Source organism: Ovis aries, chromosome 12, assembly GCF_016772045.2.
Source record: "Ovis aries strain OAR_USU_Benz2616 breed Rambouillet chromosome 12, ARS-UI_Ramb_v3.0, whole genome shotgun sequence".
NCBI lineage: Eukaryota > Metazoa > Chordata > Mammalia > Artiodactyla > Bovidae > Ovis > Ovis aries.
The window spans coordinates 69,986,025-70,008,684 of record NC_056065.1 but is presented as its reverse complement, the minus strand read 5'-3'; the positions used below and the strand labels follow the sequence as shown (position 1 = coordinate 70,008,684).

Here is a 22,660-nt window from a genome sequence, read left to right as displayed (position 1 = left end):
TCCAGTATTCTTGTCTGGGAAATCCCATGGACAGAGGAGCCTGGTGGACTATAGTCCATGGGATGGCAAAAGAGTTGGGTACAACTTCACAACTAAAAAACACTAATAGTATTATAATAATCAGTAGAATTTAAAGTGAGAAAAGCAACTTTAGCAAAACATTTATTGAATATACCAAGGTAACTTGCCGCTATAAGTTTTATTTTTGCTGCAAAGATTTTTTTTTTGGATGTGGACCAATTTTTAGTGTTTATTGAGTCTGTTACATTTTTGCTTCTGTTTTATGTTTTGGTGTTTTGTCTGTGAAGCATGTGGTATTTTAGCTCCCAGGACCAGAGATCACACTCACATCCGCTGCATTGGAAGGCAAAGTCTTAACCACTGGACTGCCAAGGAAGTCCCTGTGTTAACTAACATTATGGATTTTTATTTTCCTTGAACTTTGATTGGAAAGTAGTTTACCTTAGAGTAGTGCTATAATAATTGGGAGAATTTGAAGTGAGAAAAGTAACTTTAGCAAGCGTTTATTGAGTATGCAAAAGTAACTTGCTCTTAGTTTCTTCTCCTGTAGATTTTGGGATTTTAATAATGTAGAAAATATTTATTACTCTCAACATATTACTATCATAAGCAATTACTAGAAAGTTGAATGTCTAAAATTTTCCCCACTGACTTATCTATCTTAATGGGAGTTCTCTCTCTTCAGAGTACTAAAAAAAAATATTGTAAAATATCCAATTATGGTTTGTGCAGGTGCTGTCTCTTGGGTCCTGACTACCTGGCTGGCAAGTGATTAACCAACCCAGGTATCCTTGCCAACCAGTGACAGCTGCAGCTCTGTGGGGAAAAGAGGGGGAGGAGCTGAGATGCAGGTGATGGAGGGGCAGGGGGAGGGGGGTTGAGTTTGGTAAGGGGATGCTTGCCTCTGTGAGCTGAGCGCTTTGAGGTCACTGTTCCTCTTGCCAGAGTGTGTGTGTGTATGAAATGCAGTTTAAAGATGTCAGTATGTTTACATGAAGGTGGATTTTATGAAAGTCAAATGTCTGAAAGTCAGGATTGCATGCATTACACAGATGGATGTTCCATTTGGTTTGCCTAATCACCACAATGGGAAATGTTCAGTATAGTGTAGCCTTACATTTCTGTATACCTTATTTTTTCTCTTCTACATTTGGAAAGTCATATCTTTGAGAAATAAAATGTGTGGGGCATGTCTCTGTTTTTCATTGAGTTTGATTATTTGTGTCGTGACAGTTTTTTAAAAAATATGTTACTTTTGTTAATATTTTATCCTCTTACCTCTGCTTCTACCCCGAACTAGCAGCTGAATACTGATAGTGAAGTGGCCGTCAGAAGACCTGATTATTATAAATTGCTCATAAAAGTAGCTTTTTAAAATTTATGTTTAAATTTGTGATATAAATCATGATTATATGATTATAAATCATATTATGATTTCTGTTTGTTTCCGAAGGGACTTATTTTGCGATCATTTTTGGTAGGAACTATAATGGTTAGATTGAATAAATTTTGTGGTTTTATTTTCCAGTAGCCATCTCTTAATCTTATGAAGATGACAGTTCTTTTGTGTATTCGAGTTAAGAGATTGATTTCAAATCATTATCATGATAATTAGAAAAGAGTGCTTTTGGCTTTGACTATAAAGGAAACTAGTCACTAAGTCGTGTCCGACTCTTGTGACCCATGGACTGTAGCCCGAAAGGCTCCTCTGGCCCTAGGATTTTACAGGCAAGAATACTGGAGTGGGTTGCCATTTCCTTCTCCAGGGAATCTTCCCAACCCAGGGATAGAACTGGGGTCTTCTTCAATTCAAGCAGATTCTTTACCAGCTGAGCTACCAGGAAGGCTCCTTAAGGAAACTAGGTAATAACTTGGTAAGAAGTAGATAAAAGAAGTTAGCACTGGGAAGAATTTAGAGGACCTAAACGCAGAGTACATCATGAGACACGCTGGGCTGGAAGAAGCACAAGCTGGAATCAAGATTGCCGGGAGAAATATCAATAACCTCAGATATGCAGATGACACCACCCTTATGGCAGAAAGTGAAGAGGAACTAAATAGCCTCTTGATGAAAGTGAAAGAGGAGAGTGGAAAGGTTGGTTTAAAGCTCAACATTCAGAAAACGAAAATCAAGGTATCGGTCCCATCACTTCATGGGAAATAGATGGGGAAAGAGTGGAAACAGTGGCTGACTTTATTTTTTGGGGGGCTCCAAAATCACTGCAGATGGTGATTGCAGCCATGAAATTAAAAGACGCTTACTCCTTGGAAGGAAAGTTATGACCAACCTAGATAGCATGTTCAAAAGCAGAGACATTACTTTGCCATCAAAGGTCTGTCTAGTCAAGGCTATAGTTTTTCCAGTGGTCATGTATGGATGTGAGAGTTGGACTGTGAAGAAAGCTGAGCACCGAAGAACTGATGCTTTTGAACTGTGGTGTTGGAGAGACTCTTGAGAGTCCCTTGGACTGCAACGAGATCCAACCGGTCCATCCTAAGGGCCATCAGTCCTGGGTGTTCATTGGAAGGACTGATGTTGAAGCTGAAACTCCAATACTTTGGCCACCTCATGCGAAGAGTTGACTCATTGGAAAAGACCCTGATCCTGGGAGGGATTGCGGGCAGGAAGAGAAGGGGATGACAGAGGATGAGATGGCTGGATGGCATCACCGACTCGATGGACATGAGTTTGAGAGAACTCCGGGAGTTGGTGATGGACAGGGAGGCCTGGCGTGCTGCGATTCATGGGGTTGCAAAGCGTTGGACACGACTGAGCAACTGAACTGAATGACAGTATGATTTGTTGTTTATTATAGGCCTTATCTAAGCCAAGCTGCAGCATTCCTTCTTTATTTATTTTTTTAAAGATAGGCGAGAGAGCTCATTTTAAGGTTGCTTTTCTTAGGTTTATCATAGAACTGGCCAGAAGGCTGTTCACAGCTGCTGGTGGAGCCAGTGTTCATTATTCACTCATTCAAGAAGTACTAACTCTTCTTTGTTCCTTCTGATCTGCCAAAGTGCTTCTGTTTTTTGGTTTAATCGCATTTCTTTGTGAAGGACAAAATTGGTTTGCCTAACTGGCATTAGGACTGTTACTTAGATACATTGGAAAAGACCCTGATGCTCGGAAAGATTGAAAGCAGGAGGAGAAGGGGACGACAGAGGATGAGATGGTTGGATGGCATCATGGCTTCGATGGACATGAGTTTGAGCAAGCTCCAGGGGTTGGTGATGGACAGGGAAGCCTGGCGTGCTGCAGTCCATGGGGTTGCAAAGAGTTGTACACGACTGAACAACTGAACTGAACTGGCATTAGGGCTGTTACTTGGAATTTTAATCTCTAGGAGGGCCAATTTAGTTATGTCCTGGAAAGAGCACTTTGTTTAGAACCAGAGGGTTGTGAGACCTGGTCCTGTGTATTACTGATGAATCTGATTAGTGCTAATATGTTCCCCTGGGCCTTGGTTATCTCATCTTAGCAGGCAAGATTGTTGTGTTGATTGACTGTAATAAAATATTTAATTTCTTAGCATAGTAAGAGATAGTTAACATTAACTGTGAGCCCGTTTCCCTAAATTCAGAACTTGCTGTTGGCATTAATTGAGGCAAATGGACGACAAATGTTGCAGTAGCATTTCCCAGTTGTGTTCCAAATTTTATCAGTAATAGGTGTTGCATTAATAGTTGGGTGGATAAATGACCTTGGGAAATACTATTTGTTTTTCTTTCAGAAATTTACTAGGCAAAATAATGTTGAGAGGCCTTGAGGCCTTGAGAAAGTCTGCTGTAAAAAAAAAAAATTTTTTTTTTAATGAAAGTAAACTGAATTGATCATTAAGCTCTTTAAAACAGGTGATTTAAAGAATATCTGTATTCCATGCAGTGCAGTTTATCAAGCATTGCTTAGATAGTAATTTTCAAGATGACTTGGTGATAGAATTCTCTATAGCAAAAGGCTCTTCATGATATGTATAGTACTTACTGAGCTGGCGATAGTCTATGCTTGCCATGGAAATTTATGAACTTTAAATGAAAAGAATCACTGCTTTAAATTCTAACTTTTGTGGAATTGTGTAACAAAATACTGAAATTCACCCAGAAAAAAAAAAAAAACTGAATGCTAGCAACCTACATCAGGGTGAATTTACAGTATTTTTAAGAATATTATTTAGTTATTTATTTTTGGCCACGCTGGGTCTTTGTTGCTGTGAGCAGGCTTTCTCTAGCTGTGGTGAGTGGGGCTCCTCTGTAGCAGTGCACAGGTTTCTTGTTGAGATGGCTTCTCTTTGTTTTGGAGCGCAAGCTCTAGGCATGAGGGCTTTCGTAGTTGCAGCATGCCAGCTCAGTAGTTGAGGCTCTTGGGCTCTAGAGCACTCGGCTCAGTATTGTGGTGAGTGGGCTTAGTTGCTCCCTGGTATGTGGAATCTTCTGGGATCAGGGATGGGACCCATGTCCCTGGCATTGGCAGGCGGATTCTTATCACTGTACCACCAGGGAAGTCCCTGAATTTACAGTATTTTTGTTTTGGAATTGACTACTTATTAAGATAATTGTTAACACAATGTTAAAAGTTATAGAAATCTGAATCTGAGGGTTCAATTTTGTTCATTTTCAGTATGATCATATTTTTTTCCTCAGAGTTCTGATATTTTTATTTATTTATTTTTGTCAGTTTTGTAGTCCTGCTGAAGAGAATTACATAGTTAGAAAGAGTTACCCTTAAAGGACATTTGGGCTCAACTCATGTTATTCCATGAGGGGACTTCCCTGATAGCTCAGCCAATAAAGAATCTTCCTGTAGTACAGGAGACCTGGGTTCGATTTCTGGGTTGGGAAGATTCTCTGGAGAAGGGAACGTCAACCCACTCCAGTATTCTCGCCTGGAGAATCCCATGGACAGAGAGACTGGCAGGCTATAGTCCATGGGGTCTCAAGAGTCGGACACGACTGAGCGACTAAACCACCACCACCATGTTATCCCAGCCCAGTGTGTTTTTTGGTTTTCATTTCAGAGGACAGATAATTAACTCATTTAAGTGAGTTTGCACACATGGGAATACTGAATCCTTATAGTGGGGTACCAAGTCGTTGAATTTGGTAATGTATTTAGCAAGTGATTATATTTTTCTAATGTTATTAAGAATCAGATCCAGTGTATTCACTGCTATGCTACTCTACCTATCAACAGAGTAGGCACTGATATTTGTTGAATGAATAAGAGTAAATAAAACCTAGTGGTGAAGGGCGATCTGGAGTTAAGTAAAGTTATTGCAGAAAATACTGCAGGTAAATGGAGGTACACAGTAGAGCAGGATTCATGCCTGATGATCAGAGGGTGGAGCTGATATCATAATAATAAAGTGCGCAGTAAGTGTAATGCTTGTGAGTCATCCCCAAGCCCACGCCCACATCCCCATCTGTAGAAAAATTGCCTTTAACAAAACTGGTCCTTGGTTCCAAAAAGGTTGGGGACCTTTGCAATAGACTACGGTGGAAAGAGTACTGAATCAAGAATCAGAAAATCCGAGTTCTAATTGCAAATCTGAAGGTGAATAGCCATGGGACCTTATACAAGTTTCTGAACCTTGTTTCCTTGTGGGGTAAAAGGGGGACTCATAATAACCTCTTCCTCATAATTCATAGGTTGTTGAGGGAATAAAATGAAAGATTGATATAAAATGCTGTGCAAATGTAAATGTACGAAGTCAAGTTTTTTTTCCCCCCTCCCACTTGCCTAGTACAGTGCCTTGAACAGTATTAACACAGATTCAGACTTTCTCTCTTAATACTGAAAAGTAGGCTAAGAAGCAGAGTTAGGATTGATTCTTGGAGTGCTTACAGAGTGTTGAGGGTAAAAGGAGGAAGGAAAACCTACAAAAGAGAAGCAAAAGAACCAGCGAGGAAAAAGAATCAAGCAAGTATAGCCCTCTACTTTCTGGACATGCTTTTCACCAAGCTTTTTTTAATGCTGTTTGGGAAGAGGATAGAATGCTCAGGAAGTAACTTTTGACCTAATTTTCTCAACTCTGCCTCTTCATATGAGAAGTATGTGAGGATGAGGAGAAGTTCTTTTTGAGAGCTTAAAATTAAAGATCTCCACTTAGTTTGAGTAAGTTTTGCTTTTCTATAATAACTATGAATGACTTGCCATGAAAACATTGAAGGTGCAGCCATTCTTAACCTGTTGCTTAGCAACAACCGTGTGCCACCAGACTATAAGCTCTGGGAGGTGTGAAGGCAGGCACTTTCTTTTTCTTGCCATCATAGCCATATAGCAGAAATCCATGAGCCAACAAAGAGTGTGGATGAGGAGTCATAATCAGGTTGGTTCTTTCTTTCTTTTATTAAAATTTTTATTTATTTATTTGGCTGCCCGAGGTCTTAGTTGAGACATGTGGGTCTTTTAGTTGCAGCATGTGGGATCTAGTTTCCTTGACCAGGGATTCAACTTGGGCCCCTTGCATTGGGTGTGAGGAGTCTTAGCCCCTGGGCCACAAGGGAAGTCCCAGATTGGTGATTTCTTTCCTTTTTTAAACCAACTTTTAAAAACCTCGTTTTTGGCTGTGCTGGGTCTTGGTTGCTGCGTGGGCCTTTCTCTAGTTGTAGAGACTAGGGTCTGCGGTGCAGGTGCGGGGCACAGGCTGCTCACTGCGGCGGCTGCTCCTGTGAGCGTGGGGTCTAGAGCGTGGGCTTCGTAGTTGTGGTGCACGGGCTTAGTTGCTCTGGGGCACGTGGGACCTTCTCGGGTCAGGGACTGAACCCGTGTCTCTGGCACTGGCAGGCGGATTCTTCACCACTGAGCTACCAGGGAAGCCCCAGATTGGTTATTTCTGACGAAATTGTTTTTACATTGTGGTTGTTGTTAGGGAATGGCTAATATAGTTTTGATGATGCAGTACAGACATATTTGATTTCCAGCAACAGCTTACCTGAGGAAAATCTAAAATGTGATACTTCTACTACATACACCAAGCAGGAAAATCATTTCTTTTGTCCCAGAAGGATCATCTGCATGTGTTAAAGTGTTGTTTAGAATAAAGTATTATTTATTATTTATAAAGTATTATTAATAAAGAAACAATAAAGTATTGTTTAGAATAAATCTTATTGCCAGTGATCATATGTTGATTTATTTTTGGTGGGTGGATATTAGAGGACTGATTAACTTCTCTTTAGCACATTGTATAAAAATATGTTCTTATATTTTTAGGAGGCAAATTTATATTTATAGGAGGCAAAATTAAATCATTTAATTATGTGAAACACCATGCTTTTGGAAAGGTGGACATTTTTTAGGGGGTGGAATTTGAAAGTAATAGTTAAAATCCAGTTTTTGAATAATACATTGTTGTTAGTTACCTGTTCTAACCTCTTACTGTAAATCTGTGTTGTTTAGAAAGGCAGTGGCACCCCACTCCAGTACTCTTGCCTGGAAAATCCCATGGATGGAGGAGCCTGGAAGGCTGCAGTCCATGGGGTCGCTGAGGGTCGGACACACTGAGCGACTTCACTTTCACTTTTCACTTTCATGCATTGGAGAAGGAAATGGCAACTCACTCTAGCGTTCTTGCCTGGAGAATCCCAGGGACGGGGGAGCCTGGTGGGCTGCCGTCTATGAGGTCGCACAGAGTCGGACATGACTGAAGTGACTTAGCAATAGCATTAGCCATATGTGGCTACTTTTATTTTAATTTAAATTAATTTAAATGAAATAAAATTAAAAGTTTCATTCTTCAGTTGCCGTAGCCATATTTCCAGTGCTTAGGAGCCACCTGTGCATGTGGCCAGGGGCTACTGCGTTGAACAGTGGCAATAGGGGATATTTCCTTCCATCATCAGAGAAAGTACTGTTGGACAGCATTGTTCTCAATTAATGAAAATGGCTAAGAGATTTCACCAAATTTTATGTCCTGAAAGTTGGAGAGTAGAGTGGCAAGAAATTGGAAACCTTTTCTTTCGGAATTGTTGTGTGGGATCTTTCAAGGTACTTAAGTTCTCTAGTAAGAGAAAGATAACTTTTAAATCATGGAGTTCTTGTGTCTCCATATTTGCTGTCTGCTACAGCCAGGCCAGACAGAGTATTATCCTCATTCTATAGAGCCCTCAAGCCTGTGAGTGGAGGAACTGTAATTTGAACCCAAGTTTGTGTGGCTTCAGTATACTTTTTGTTTTTGATTTGGACCTTAGGAGTAGTGTAGTGTTGAATTGATCATTATCTCCAGTTATAGTATTGTCACCTGGCATCAAAGACTTTTCTTCCTCTCATCCGCAAGCACGGTTTTAATATGTTTGATGTATTTTTTTGTTTGTTTCTGCAGAATACATATTGTAGCATCAAGTTTATGACTTTTATATTTGCATAGAGGGTATTATGTATCTAATATGAGATTTTCCCCACTCTGCAATGCATTTGATGATTTAAGCACCCAGCCTGCTTTTTGTACACTTTGTGAGGAATTCTTTGTACATGGTGTTAGACTTTTTGGCTTTTATCATTAGAGAAGTCTGAAAGAATCCAACCCCCACCGTCCCTGCTCAGGCAATAATGATAGGATTATTTGTCAGTGAGTGATGTGTATACTTTTTTTTTTTAAAACAGGTTACTTTTGTTTTCTTTTTCACCATTAGGAGGTCAGTGATTACTTCTAACAGATATTGGTGTATCTGAGCATTGTGGCTGGTTGGTTTTTTTTTTTTTTAAATGTGAAATCTTTATTAAGCTAATTGTAGATTTATATACGGGTGTAAGAAGTAATACAGAAAAAATGAAAAATATAAAAGAAGAAATAATACAGAGCTGTCCCTTTGTATACTTTGTTGAGGTGCAGCTGCCTTTTTATGCTTCTGATTTGTATGTAGCCTGGAAAGGGGGGTAGATAAGCTGTTAGAATTGTCAAGTAAGAGTAAAAGGATGAGGCATTCTCTTGTGAATGTAATAGTACACGAACATTAGCATGTGGACTTTATTTTAGTTGCCTTTTTGTTTTAATTTTTTAGTATGTGTTTCAAATAGTGAAGTTATTTAACTGAGTTCTGTGAAAATGATATAATATGATATTTCATTCAGCAAATTGAATTTTTCATACAAATGCTGTTGAAAGTAATCATGCAAGTGTAAAATAGTTAGTTTTGATAATGATTAGATATTTCTGTGTTTTCTTTGTTTTAGGTTGTTTCACGAAGAAATCCAGAGGATGTCCAGGAGGTAACATGTTTATCCATATGAAAATTTTATTTTATGCATTTTGACAAAAATTTAATTAAATGCTTCATTGAGGAAGCAGTTATTTGTATGTCAGTCTTTGTATCTTGTTTGGAAATTGTTTTCAATTCACTGAACAGTAACTGAAGTATCTTATTTCAGACCTATTAGGTAAATGTTAAGTTTCAGTAGGTGTTAAGTTATATAAATAAAAATTTCAGGAATTATAGTGCCATTTGATAATGTGATAACTTTTCTGATAATGCCACTCATAAGATTTCAGTACTAGTTAAGGGCCCCTATTGATTTGCAAATTATGATGCCTGTATGGTAAAGAAAAAGAAATAAAAAAGAGTATTTGGTAACTTGTATTAATTTTAAAGAGCATAATAAATTATGGGTTTCTCTGTGCTTCCATTTGTTGTTATTGGCATAGAAATGCTTTACAGTGTGTGTTAGTCTCTGCTGCACAGCACAGTGAAGCAGCTATACACGCACATACGTCCGTTCCCTCCCGAACCTCCTTCTCTACTTCCGTTGTTATATTGAGTTGGCGTGTTGACCTCCTGGAAAATTGCTTCTTTTTAGAATTTTGTATTTAGTTCTTTTGCAGACTAATTCCTTCTTTTTAAAATAATACCAGCTTGTTATAGTTTTGCTTAGAACTGTAGAATTCCCTATTTGTAATTACTTTGTCCTTGTTATATACCTTTAGGAATCCTAACTGAGGAGTTAACGTCTTTTAACATTTTTACGTTTACTTTCATTTTGGTCCTTGTTTATTTATAGTAGGACTAGAAGGATATATATAGTCTATATATATATATTTTTTCTTCCTATTAAAGTGTTTAAAACAGATGTTGTAATTTGTTACATCTTTATTCTGCAAGATTTTTTTTCCTAATTGCATTTTAATGTCTTTGGGTGGGCTATGTATTATCTATTTAACCACAAGCCCCACTTACTGCTTACCAAACATACCTGTCTTGATTCATAGATTTAAATTGACTGGTTCTGGTTGGTTTGAACATGTTTCGATAGTATTTTAACTTTTATGTATTACTGTTTCTTGCTATATCTAATCTGGTAATTGTTTTTGTCCTATTGTTAAAGAGTTAAAAAAAAAAAAAGTTAGATAAAAGACACATTTTAAAAAGATTCCATACTGTTTTCCTTAGGGGTTTTAACCTCACTCCCTGCCCCTCTGATAGCCAGGAAGAAAATTGTTATTTTGGAAGAAAAGGCTAAGTCTATATTTATATATGTCTATATCCTTTCAAAATGGCATTGAAAATAACTTGTACCTTTGATTAAGAGAGTACTCATATTTAAGTCAGTTCATTTAGTATGAACTATTCCTTAGAATTCTGTTAATTCTGTTGAATAGTCAATACAAAAAAAAAAAAATAGTCAATACCAGGTATTGACTTCTGCTTCTGAATACTTATATCTGTTAGAATTGAAAATGGGTTGTTTCCTTTGAATACAGTGTCTGATTGCTGTGCTGTAGTTTGTAGCTTGATCTTCCCCTTTTCCAGGGAGAATCCTGAGCCAACCTATCCATGAACATACTCTCTGCCATTTCCTTAATCCTTTTTTGGGGAAAACTCTTTTATAATAACAACTGTTGGTGAACCATTCATCAGAAACTCTTGTAAGTGTGCTTTAGTTAGATGGTTGCATGGTCCTTTGTTAAAAATGGTATAAAATCTTAAAAAGAATGTCTTCTGTCTAGCTGACTTCTTGAAGGATAGAATAACCTTGAAGTTATAACAACATTTTTTAGCTTCCCATGTATTATTTCATTTAAACATTGAAATTCTTACTTAGGAAAGGAATTTACTACGTAGAATTTGTTTCCATTTCCTTTCTTCTCACTTTCTTTCTCTGTTAACTGATTCACTTAGAATTTACTTATGCTTCACCAGAGCTGTTGAAGATCAGTAGATGTACTGTTTGTCTAATCAAATGTAGGACAAATAATACGCTATCCTTAAAAGATTGGGGAGATTTAGCTCTTTTTCTCACTTACACACACGCACCTTGGCACATGCTAAAAGATAGTTATGTTTTGTTCCTAAGTGGGCCAGAATACTTGCATAGAGTCAATAATTTAAAATTATCCAGGATGGTTTTCCTTTTTATCTTTTAAACATTCCCTCCAAGTTTTCATTTATTAAGAGCAGCACGGGTCACTCTGGAGGGGGACAGCAACAGTTAATGTGACCTTTGTTCAGCAGGTTCTCTAGAGCATGCAACTATAGGACGCAAAGAATGAGGTAGAGATGTGTCCTTCACTCCCCACCTTTAAAAAAAGAAGTAGCCTGTAGCTCTGTGTCTCTCTATTTCACTGGGGAAATCTGGGAAAGGAGAACCAAAATAGAACTTTCTGTGTATTGTATCCGAAGTCTCTCACTGTTAAGTCATTTCATAAGTAAAACAGTTTTAGAAAAACTATTTGAGCACATTCAGAAATGTGTCAGGGGAAAGAAAAGGCTCTTTAAAAGGGGAGGAAACAAAATTCATAAGCAGGTAGTATGGTGGTGACATTGCAGAAAAATTGGATCCAGCAAGTTTTAAATATTATATGAGAATAAAAAAGGAGAAAGTTAATTGAGTGGTTTTGTAAAAGATCTAAAGTTTTTTTGGCATCGTTAAGAGAAATTATCTGTATAGAAAGCATTCATTTTATGTAAAAAATATCTAAGGAAATGTTTTTAATGAAAATTAAGCTTTTCTTTGTAGTCTGTTATGATTGTCACTGAATTTTTAATTGAGGAATATTTAATTGAGAAATTTTATGCAGAAGTAACTTTAATGAATAGGATATTTCTACAGAGTTGATTCAATAGAGTAATAAGTTATTATAACTTTTTTTTCCTAATAGGAAAGAATTGATTATTAGAGAAAATATTTTTTTTGCATGTATCTTTTGGCTGCTTTGTATAGTCCAGTTACAGACATCGATACTTGCTGATATAGTGGAGGTGTGCTTTTGTTCACTTTTCCATTTTGAAGATTTTTAGAAATGTCCAAGCTTAAAAGGAGTAAGAAGAAAAGGAGGCAGTGACTGTGACATTTGGAGATGCTTTGGTTTCCTGCCTTTTTTGAGGGTTTTTATTTGCTCTTGGGTATTTCACTTCTGTAGTGTTGAGAATATGTGAGTGAGTATGTGAATGAATAAATTAGGACATAATGAAGAAACACAGATTTCCTAATTTTTGCTCTGAAACACTGTCTGCTGGTTTATATGCCATGTCATTATTATCACTATTGTGATTAAATTATTAACTTTTGCCCCTTAAGTTGCCCTGATTTTATTTGATAGTGACCCTAACTGGAATACAGATTTTATCTACAGATTTGTTTCCATGAGCTGTGGTCTTTTGAATAGCTCTCATGTCTAATTTATAATAGCTTTAAGGATTGTGCTTCCCTTAGGTAAGATTATTGTCAGAAGCCCAGCGCTCATTTTGCCCTTAAGCCCTTGGCAGATGTGGTACCACCATAATTTGCTCTATTTAAAAAATATGAAATAGCACTATGTTCCCATGACCAGAATTATGTTAATGTATCAAGATTAGAAATTGCAGGGAAGTTAAATATGAATATTAGAAAATCACTTGTAATCTCAGTGTCCTGAGGCCTTTCACTTTTCAAGTGTTGGTTTGACTCTCTTGGTTCCTCTTACTCTGTCTTCTGCTGGAACTGTGGATGCTCTACTGTCTGCATTTGTCTTGTTCATTTCCATTTCATATGAAACCTCTTCTTCCAGGTGTCCTGTCTCCTGGCACAGCTGAGCTTCTTCAATATGGACTGTGTCCTTGGTTTCCTCTTCTTTTACTTCTGGCTGACCCCCATCATCCAGCCATTTAGACTCCTCATCTTGTAACAAATGCTGAGAAATCTTTTTGAGTTATTTCCGCCTCTCTTCTCCCCAGTTACTACATCTTATTTTTAGTTCTTGCTCTTGAACTCCTGACCTGTCTATTGGATATCTTCAATTAGACTTAGCCTCACATGCACCTAGATAAAATATATCTAAAACTGAGCTTCATTCTTATCTCATCACAGCTTTTTCTCCTTGGCTGTTCACCTTTGGGAATATAGCACCACCATTTATCCAGTTGTAAAAGCCAGAATTTTAGTAATTATATTTGGCCCTTTCCCTGTCCTTTTAAAATGCTTCATTCCTGACCACTTTTCTCTCCCTCTCTTTTTGTTTTTTTCTGGCCATTGCTTCCTTCAGTGTGCTCACCTGAGTCGACACTGTGTGGGTGCTCCTTCCAAAACACCCTTTCAGCACAATCATGCCGTCTTGTGATATAGTTACTGTGTTGGCTTATTCTTCCTAATTTGACAGAAAACTTTTAAAGGAGCGACTGTGTTTCTTATTTCTTCGTCCTTTGTGCCAACACAGTGCCTAGCATAAAGTATGCTCATGAAAATATTTGCTTTGTTGACTATTTTTGTTGTTGAGTAAATGAATAAAAAGGGCTTCCCAGGTGGCTCAGTGGGAAAGAATCTGCCTGCCAGTGCAGGAGACGCAGGAGATGTGGGTTTGATCCCTGGGTCGGGAAGATCCCCTGGAAGAGGAAATGGTAACCCACTCCGTATTCTTGCCTGAAAAACTCCGTGGGCGGAGCAGCCTGGCAGGCTACAGTCCATGGGGTCACAAAGAGCCGGACACAACTGAGTGACTGAGCACAGACACATGCAGATGACTAAAAGGAAAGCTCAGGGGCAAGCAGTTTGTTTAAATTAATTCATGTTGTCTGACTAGTCTCCTAGGATTAAAAGCAAGTCTCTTATATGAAAAGCAGCACATTTAGTAATCATAATGGAATTTTTGATAGCATGACAGAATTTTGCAAAGAATTTCTTATATGACATTTAGTAATCATAATGGAATTTTTGATAGCATGACAGAATTTTGCAAAGAATTTCTTATATGCAGTGAGTGGATTTTTTGACAGGTCTCTTAAATCACACTTGGTTACCTGTTTGGCCTAATGTTTGCTTATTAGTATTACACTATTGAGTTTGTTAGAAGTTAGATAATTAGATTTTTCAGAAGTAAAGGCCCCAATGTACTAGGTAATGGAATTTAAAACTCAGTTTTACCCTATGAGACTGAGGTCTGGATCAATGTTAAGACCGTGTGTTAAATTCTTTTTCTTTATTAAGTGGTTTTTTTTTTCCTTTTGATTCAATCTAAATAAGTTTAGACAATAATTTAAACTAATGAAGGTAGCTTACTTTTATGTGTTATATAATCTAAATGATTGATATTTTGTTTTTTGAAATATCCTAATTTTAGTGGTATTCTGATCAGGATTTACCTTGCCTCCGGAAATCTTATTACTGTCTTAACTGAGATTTTATGAAATGCAAAAGTTTAGGTTAATTACTTGCTACAAAGCTATTTGTTCTTCAGTATTTTTCAGATTATTTATCCTTCAAGGCAAATGCTGAGTATGTTCTTTATGTTTAAATTTGTTTAAATTATTTTGTGTTTGTAAACATGCTGTTTTTGAGATGAATATATTTTGATATCTAACTCATTTCCAGGGCAATTGTAATTAATGTTTGAAGAGGTTAAGTGACATTTTGTGTAGTGTAGACCTTTTTTGTACTAGGTTGAATATTTTTCTAATATGAAGAAAACAGTGCTTTCTTAAAATGAAATTTAAAAACCAAAACAGTTGGAGGGAGAATTGCTGCTTTATATTTTTAAAGCAAATATTATTAGTTGATTTCAGACAGGTAACTGCATTGGTTAGAACATTTTTGTTTGCTTTTGCATGACAGTTTTGAGCACTTTAATGAAAATTTTTTTTCTTGTTCAGATATATGAACCTAAATGGTTTGACTGTGAGATACATTTACTTTTCTTCTCTCTTTAGATAATCGTATGGAAGAGATATAGTGACTTTAAGAAATTGCACAAAGAGCTATGGCAAATTCACAAAAACTTATTTCGACATTCAGAATTGTTTCCTCCATTTGCTAAAGGAATAGTGTTTGGTAAGTGATTATTTTGAAATTGTGATTTTGAAAAGTGATGACTAGCTAATTATGTATATACACTGAACAGTAAAACACTGTACCATGAAGTCAGAAGCCCCGTATTAAGATAATTGCTATTATGCCGCAAGCTCTTGAAGTTGTTTTCTCATGGTTTTTTTTTTTAAAATATAGGAGATTCATATTTTATTTCTTCAGTGCTATATTTACAGTTGAACATAAATTAAAGGCCTGCTTGCACACCAAAAGCAAGTGTCTTAGGTGGTTCAGTCAAAGAGGTGAGACCACTGACTGATGCACATGAGAAGCATCCGCGCCTTGACCCAGGTTTTGGGATTTTGCCAGTATTGAGTTCCTCAGTAATTTCTTCAGTATCCTTAGGTGTCAGATTCTCGTAGTAGCTGTCGTTTATTTGAACCATTGGTGAGTTTACACAGCCTTCTAAACATTCCACATCTGTAAGAGTGAAAAGTTGTTCAGGTGTAGCCTCCCCAACCTTTATTCCAGGTTTTTTTCTGAATGGCCTCCAGTGTGCTGTCCAAGTTTCAAAGCATGCAAGGCATAGTAGTGCAGGCTTGAATATGATACTTAACAACTGGTCCCATCACTTCATGGGAAATAGATGGGGAAACACTGGAAACAGTGTCAGACTTTATTTTTTGGGGCTGCAGAATCACTGCAGATGGTGATTGCAGCCATGAAATTAAAAAAAAACTTTTCTTCTTTCCTTGGAAGAAAAGTTTTGACCAACCTAGATAGCATATTGAAAAGCAGAGACATTACTTTGCTGACTAAGGTCCGTCTAGTCAAGGCTATGGTTTTTCCTGTGGTCATGTATGGATATGAGAGTTGGACTGTGAAGGCTGAGCACCGAAGAATTGATGCTTTTGAACTGTGGTGTTGGAGAAGACTCTTGAGAGTCCCTTGGACTGCAAGGAGATCCAACCAGTCCATTCTGAAGGAGATCAACCCTGGGATTTCTTTGGAGGGAATGATGCTGAAACTGAAACTCCAGTACTTTGGCCACCTGATGTGAAGAGTTGACTCATTGGAAAAGACTGTGATGCTGGGAGGGATTGGGGGCAGGAGGAGAAGGGGACGGCAGAGGATGAGATGGCTGGATGGCATCGCTGACTCGATGGACGTGAGTCTGAGTGAACTCCGGGAGATGGTGGTGAACAGGGGGGCCTGGCGTGCTGCGCTTCATGGGGTCGCAAAGAGTCGGACACGACTGAGTGACTGAACTGAGCTGAACAACTGGCTTTGGATTGTACATTATATAAAAAATTGCTGCTTCATATACTTTCATTGAAGATAATCGCAGAACTTCCTGTAACCTTTTTCATGTAGAGAGGGGCAGCCAGCCACTCTGTCTGGGCTCAGTCCAGGAGTGGAAGCACAGCTACTGCCTGATGCTCTGCTGGGTAGTTGTTTTTTTTTTTTTTTTTTTTTAAATAGTTGCTTCTGTCCTCTTAGAATTTTATGATATGAAATCAAATGGAGTGTCTGGGTTATTCTCAAGAGTATCTCTGTGCACAAATAAGGCTCCTCCAGCTCCATTTTGCACAGCTGTCTTACGCAGATTCCCTATACATCTTCCCCTCTGGGTGGTGAGGCTAGCTTTGCGGGCTCAAATGCCACAGAGAGGAACATTGCAGGCTAGAAGTCAGTCCTTTTGGGTCACTTGTTTTTTCATGTTCTTGCTGTGGTTTTGTTAACTCAGAGTGCATTTACTCCTCCCTTTCATGAAAAAATCAGCACCAGAACAACTCAAACTCTAACCAATCAAGCAAATAGAAAAACCCTGTAGGAACATAAGAGTGACATTAACTTATTCTTGCATAGCTGTCCCTCAGTGTCTCTGGGGGACTAATTCCAGGACCCCCTCTGGGTACCAGAGTCTGTGGATGCTCAAGTTCCTTGTCAGGTGTAGTGCAGTTGACCTTCGGTATCTGCAGGTTCCTCATCTATAGATTCAACAAACTGTGGATCAGCACCTCATATAAGTAAAATCATACAGTATTTGTCCTTTCGTGGCTGGCTTATTTCACTTAGCATCATTGCTCAAGATTTATCCACGTGGTAGCATGTATCAGAATTTCCTTCTTATGTCTGAATGTAGTCCCTCGGGTGTGTGTACACCATTTTATTTTTTCATCCATCAGTGAACACTTGGATTGCTTTTACCTTTTGGCTATTAAAAATAATGCTGCTGTATTGGACTTCACTGGCAGTCCAGGGTTAATACTGTGTTCCAGTCCAGGTTATAGGTTTGATCCCTGGTCAGGGAGCTGGGATCCCACCTGCCTTGCAGCCGAAAGACCAAAGCATAAAAGAAAAACAGTATGGTAAAATCTAGAACAGAAACATGATACATAATAAAGAGGAAACTGAGAAAGACATCACAAAACCACCAAACTAAAGTGGTAGAAACAAGAAAAAAAAAAAAAATGAAGCAACCAGAAAATGATAAACAAATGGCAGTACTGTCTTCAAATGTCAGTAATTACCCCAGATGTAAATAGATTGAATTCACTCAAAAGAAACAGAATGAACAGATGGATTAAAAACTGTTTGTTGCCTTTAGGATACTCAGCTCAGCTCTAAAGACAAATAAAGGCTCACTGTGAAGGGATGGAAGATGATACTCCAAGCAAATGTCAGCCAGAAGAAAGCATGTGTTCATTTCAGTTCAGTCGATCAGTCGTGTCCGACTCTTTGTGACCCCATGAATCGTAGCACACCAGGCCTCCCTGTCATCACCAACTCCCGGCATCCACCCAAACCCATGTCCATTGAGTCAGTGATGCCATCCAACCGTCTCATCCTCTGTTGTCTCCTTCTTCTCCTGCCCTCAGTCTTTCCCAGCATCAGGGTCTTTTCCAATGAGTCAACTCTTCGAATGAGGTGGCCAAAGTATTGGAGTTTCAGCTTCAGCATCAGTCCTTCCAGTGAACGGACTGATCTCCTTTAGAATGGACTGGTTGGATCTCCTTGCAGTCCAGGGGACTCTCAAGAGTCTTCTCCAACACCACAGTTCAAAAGCATCAATTCTTCTGCGCTCAGCTTTCTTCACAGTCCCACTCTCACATCCATACATGACTACTGGGAAAACCATAGCCTTGACTAGAAGGACCTTTGTTGACAAAGTAATATCTCTGCTTTTTAATATGCTGTCTAGGTTGGTCATAACTTTACTTCTAAGGAGTAAGTGTCTTTTAATTTCTTGGCTGCAATCACCATCTGCAGAAAGATAGGCTTAAAGCCAAAAAAATTACAAGAGACGAAAATGAATGTTATATAATGATAAAGGGGACTGTCCATTCAGAAGACATGGCTCATTAATATGCATATATACATCTGACATAGCACCAGAATATATAAAACAATTATTAACAGTCCTAAAGGAAGAGATGGACAGCAACACAATAATACTAGGGGACTTGAACATCCCACTTACATCAGTGGATAGATCTAGACAGAAAGTCAACAAGGAAACATTGACCTTAAATGAAATATTAGACCATTCTTACAGATATATATAGAATATTCTATTCAAAAGCAATGGATACACATTTTTCTCAAGGGTACATGAATTGTTTTCAAGGATAGACTGTATGTTGGGACACAAGTCTCTTTAAGAAAATTGGCCAGGGACTTCCCTGGTGGTCCAGTGGTTAAGAATCCGCCTTGTAATGCAGGGGATGTGAGTTCAGTCCCTGGCTGGTGAACTAAGAGCCCGCATGCCGTGGGACAACTAACCCTGGCACCACAAGCAGAGAGCCTGCATGTTGCAACTACTGCACTGCAATGGAAAGATCCTACATGCTGCAACCAAGACCCGATACAGCCAAATAAATAAGTTTAAAAAAAAGAAGATCAAACTATAAGAAGAAAGCTGGAAAATATCGTAAGTATGTGGAGACTGAGCAACTATTGGTCAAAAGAGAAATAAAAAATGCATGAAGACAAATGAAAATGGAAATAGGACACACCAAAATGTATGGGATGCCGCAAAAACACAATTCTAAGACAGAAGTTTACAGCAGCACAGGCCTTCCTTAAGTAACGAGAAAATCTCTCGTAATCTAACCTTAAACTAAAGAAACTAGAAGAAGAGAACAAGTGAAGTATATAGTCAGTTGAAGGAAGGACATAAGAAAAGTCACAGTGAAAGTAAATAAAGATTTAAAAGACAGTAGAAAAGATCGTTGAAACTAAGAGCTGGCTCTTTGAAAAGGTAAACAAAGTTGGCAAACCTTATGGTAGCCTCACTAAGAGAGAAGGCTCAGATGAGATCAGAAATGGAAAGAAGTGAAGTTGCAATGAATACTATAGAAATGCAAGGGATTATGAGAGACTGCTATGAATGAATATACTACCAACTTGGACTGTCTATAAGAACTGGATAAATGATTCTAAGAATCATTCAACCTTTCATGTCTGAAACATGAAGAAGTATGAAGTCTGAATAGACTGATCACTGGTAAAGAGATTGAAACTAAAAAAAAAAAAAAAGCAACCTCCCCAAAACATAAGTCTAGGACCACATGGCTTCAGCAGTGAATTCTATGAATCTTTCAAAGATTTATTACCTGTTCTTCTGAAGCCCTTCCAAAAAATTGAGGCTGGAGTGCTTCTTAACACATTTTATGAGGCCATCATTACTTTGATACCAAAACCAGGTAAAGATAACATGCAGAAAAGAAAATTACAGGCCAATATCTCTATTTTTTGCAATAGATGCAAAAGTCTTCAACAAAATATTAAGCAAATTGAATACAATGCACTAAAAGGATCATAATGATGAAGTGGCATTCATTCCAGGGATACGAGGATGGCTCCGTATCTGCAAGTCTGTTAATGTTCTATACCACATTAATAAAATGGAAGATAAAAATCATGCGATCATTTCAATAGATGCAGAAGAAGCATTTGACAGATTTTAACATCTGTTTGTGATAAACTTTGAATAAAATAAAATTATTATAGAAGGAACGTACCTAAACATGATAAAGGCCATATATGACAAATGGATAGTTAACAGTATACTGAATGGTGAAAACCTGAAAGCTGTCCTTTTATCAGTGAGATCAAGATGCCCACTCTTGTTCAACATAGTATTGGAAGTCCTAGCTAGAGCTTTTAAGCAAGAAAAAGAAAAGACCTCTAAATTGGAAAGGAAGAAGTAAGACTGTCACTATTTGCAGGTGACATGATTTTATATATAGAAACCCCTATAAACATGTCACCAAAAATCCATTAGAAATAATAAACGAATGTAGTAAAGTTGCAGGATATGAAATCAAAATACAAAACTGTTGCATTTTTATACCCTAATAAGAACTAGCAGAAAGAGAAAACAATCCCATTTACATTCACAGCAAAAAGAATAAGATACTCTGGAATAAACTTAACCACGGAGGTGGAGACTTGTACACTGAAAACTGTAAGCATTGTTGAAGGAAATTGTAGAAAACAGAAAGTAATGGAAAGATAGCCGTGTTCATGGATTGGAAGAATTAACATTGTTAAAATGCCTATATTACCTAAGGCTATCCACAGATTCAATCCTTGTCAACAATCCCAACAACAGATTTCATAGAAATTGAACAAAAAGATCATAAAATTTGGATGGAATCACAAAAGATCCGGAATAGCTGAAGCAATTCTGAGGAAAATGACCAAACCTGGAGGTGTCACACTCGCTAATTTCAAATTACACTGCAGAGCGCCCCCGGAGGAGGAAATGGCAGCCCACTCCAGGATTCTTGCCTGGAAAATCCCACGGACAAAGGAGCCTGGCGGGCTCCAGTCCATGGGGTCACAGAGAGTCGGACACAACTGAAGTGACTTAGCATGCATGCACAAAGCTGTCCTAATCAAAATTGCATGTTATTGGCAGAAAACAGACACACAGATCAGTGGAACAGAATTGAGAGCCCAGAAATAAACCCACACATACATATGGAAAACTAAGAACATACCATGGAGAAAGGAAAGTCTCTCCATTAGTGCTGGGAAAAGTGAACCACTGTGTGCGAAAGAATAAACTGGCACACTGTCTTATACCATACACACAAAATTAACTCAAAATGTACAGAAGATACGAATGTCACATCTGAAACTGTGAAATCCCTAGAAGAAAACAGACTGTACACTCTTTGATATTAGTCTTGGCAGTAATTTTTGAAGATATGTCTCCTCAGGCAAAGGAAATAAAAGCAGAGATAAATGGGATGACATCAAACTAAAAAGCATCGGCACAGCAAATGAAACCATTAACAAAATGAAAAGACAACTTACTGAGTGGGAGAAGGTACTTATAAATTATATACCTTTTAAGGGCTAATATTCAAAATATATGAAGAACTCCTCTAAGTCAACAACAAAAAAACCAAACAACCTGATTAAAAAATGGGCAGAGAATCTGAATAAATCTTTTCCTGAAGAGGACATACAGATGTCCAAAAAGCACATAAAAAATGTTCAGCATCACTGTCAAGGAAATGCAAGTCAGAGTCTCAGTCAGATATCCCCTCATGCTCATTAGAATGCTGGTTATCAGAAGTGTTGGAGAGGATGCGAAGAGAAAGGAACCTTCATGCACTGGGAGTGGGAATGTAAATTAGTGCAGCCACTATGGAAACCAGTATGGAGATTCCTCAGAAAATTAATAGAAATACCATATGGTCCATCTGTTTCACTTCTGGGTATTCTGAAGAATATGAAAACAGTAATTTGAAAAGATGTATGCAGGCCTATGTTTATTGCAACATTATTTATAATATCTAACATAAGGAAACAACCTAAATACCACTGAAGGATGGATAAAGATGTTTGTGTGTGTGTGTGTGTGTGTGTATGTGCCGGGGTCCAGCCCCGGTGGATCCAGGGAATTTGAAGGGTGGACGGCGTTGGCGTGAGAAAAACTTATTTATTGATTGATATAAGATTAGATTAAGAAACAGTAGTGTAGTAGGAAAATTAAGTGGAGGAAGAGGGCTGAATAGCTTGGATTACGCGGAAGACCAATAAAATTCCAGACAAGGAATTTGCACCATCTATGTTGGGCCACTGGTGCTCGCTTGAATATCTAAGGGTGCCTCGCCTTAGGCTCCCTTTCGCGCGAGTCTTAACAGCCAGGGCAAGTAAGTAGACTTGGCGAGCCTCCGCGCCCCAGATGGAAATTCAGCCTGAAATTAAAGTAAAGAGCAGAGGGAGGGAAAGGGAGAGAAGAAGAGAGAGAGACACGGGGGAAACCAGTCCAGCGACTGGCTCCGTCCTCTGTTGTTCAGAAGGCCTTTTATACTTTTGATAAAACATGGAGATCAATGGGTAACACAAAGTTATGCAGCGTTAGCAGTCCACACTCTTATCAAAACCAGGCTTTTCTCTCTGCGTACCTAA

The 22,660-nt window shown here is 38.1% G+C and overlaps 1 protein-coding gene and 1 pseudogene across 11 annotated transcripts in view; one reads left to right on the top strand and one right to left on the bottom strand.

Moving 5' to 3' along the window:
- RPS6KC1 (ribosomal protein S6 kinase C1) overlaps positions 1-22,660 on the top strand; it is a 213,043-nt gene that overhangs the window by 11,502 nt on the left and 178,881 nt on the right. For 6 of the 11 annotated variants that reach the window (XM_042229216.1, XM_027956290.2, XM_042229215.1 and 3 more), the window contains exons 2-3: positions 9,191-9,226; positions 15,130-15,250. In XM_042229216.1, coding sequence (XP_042085150.1) covers positions 9,191-9,226; positions 15,130-15,250 — 157 coding nt within the window. Of the gene's footprint in view, positions 1-9,190; positions 9,227-10,761; positions 10,878-15,129; positions 15,251-22,660 lie in introns of those variants that run through there. The other 5 variants (XM_042229217.2, XM_042229218.2, XM_060396703.1 and 2 more) reach the window with 2 other exon arrangements.
- Positions 15,474-16,903, bottom strand: LOC121816052 (NADH dehydrogenase [ubiquinone] flavoprotein 2, mitochondrial-like; annotated as a pseudogene).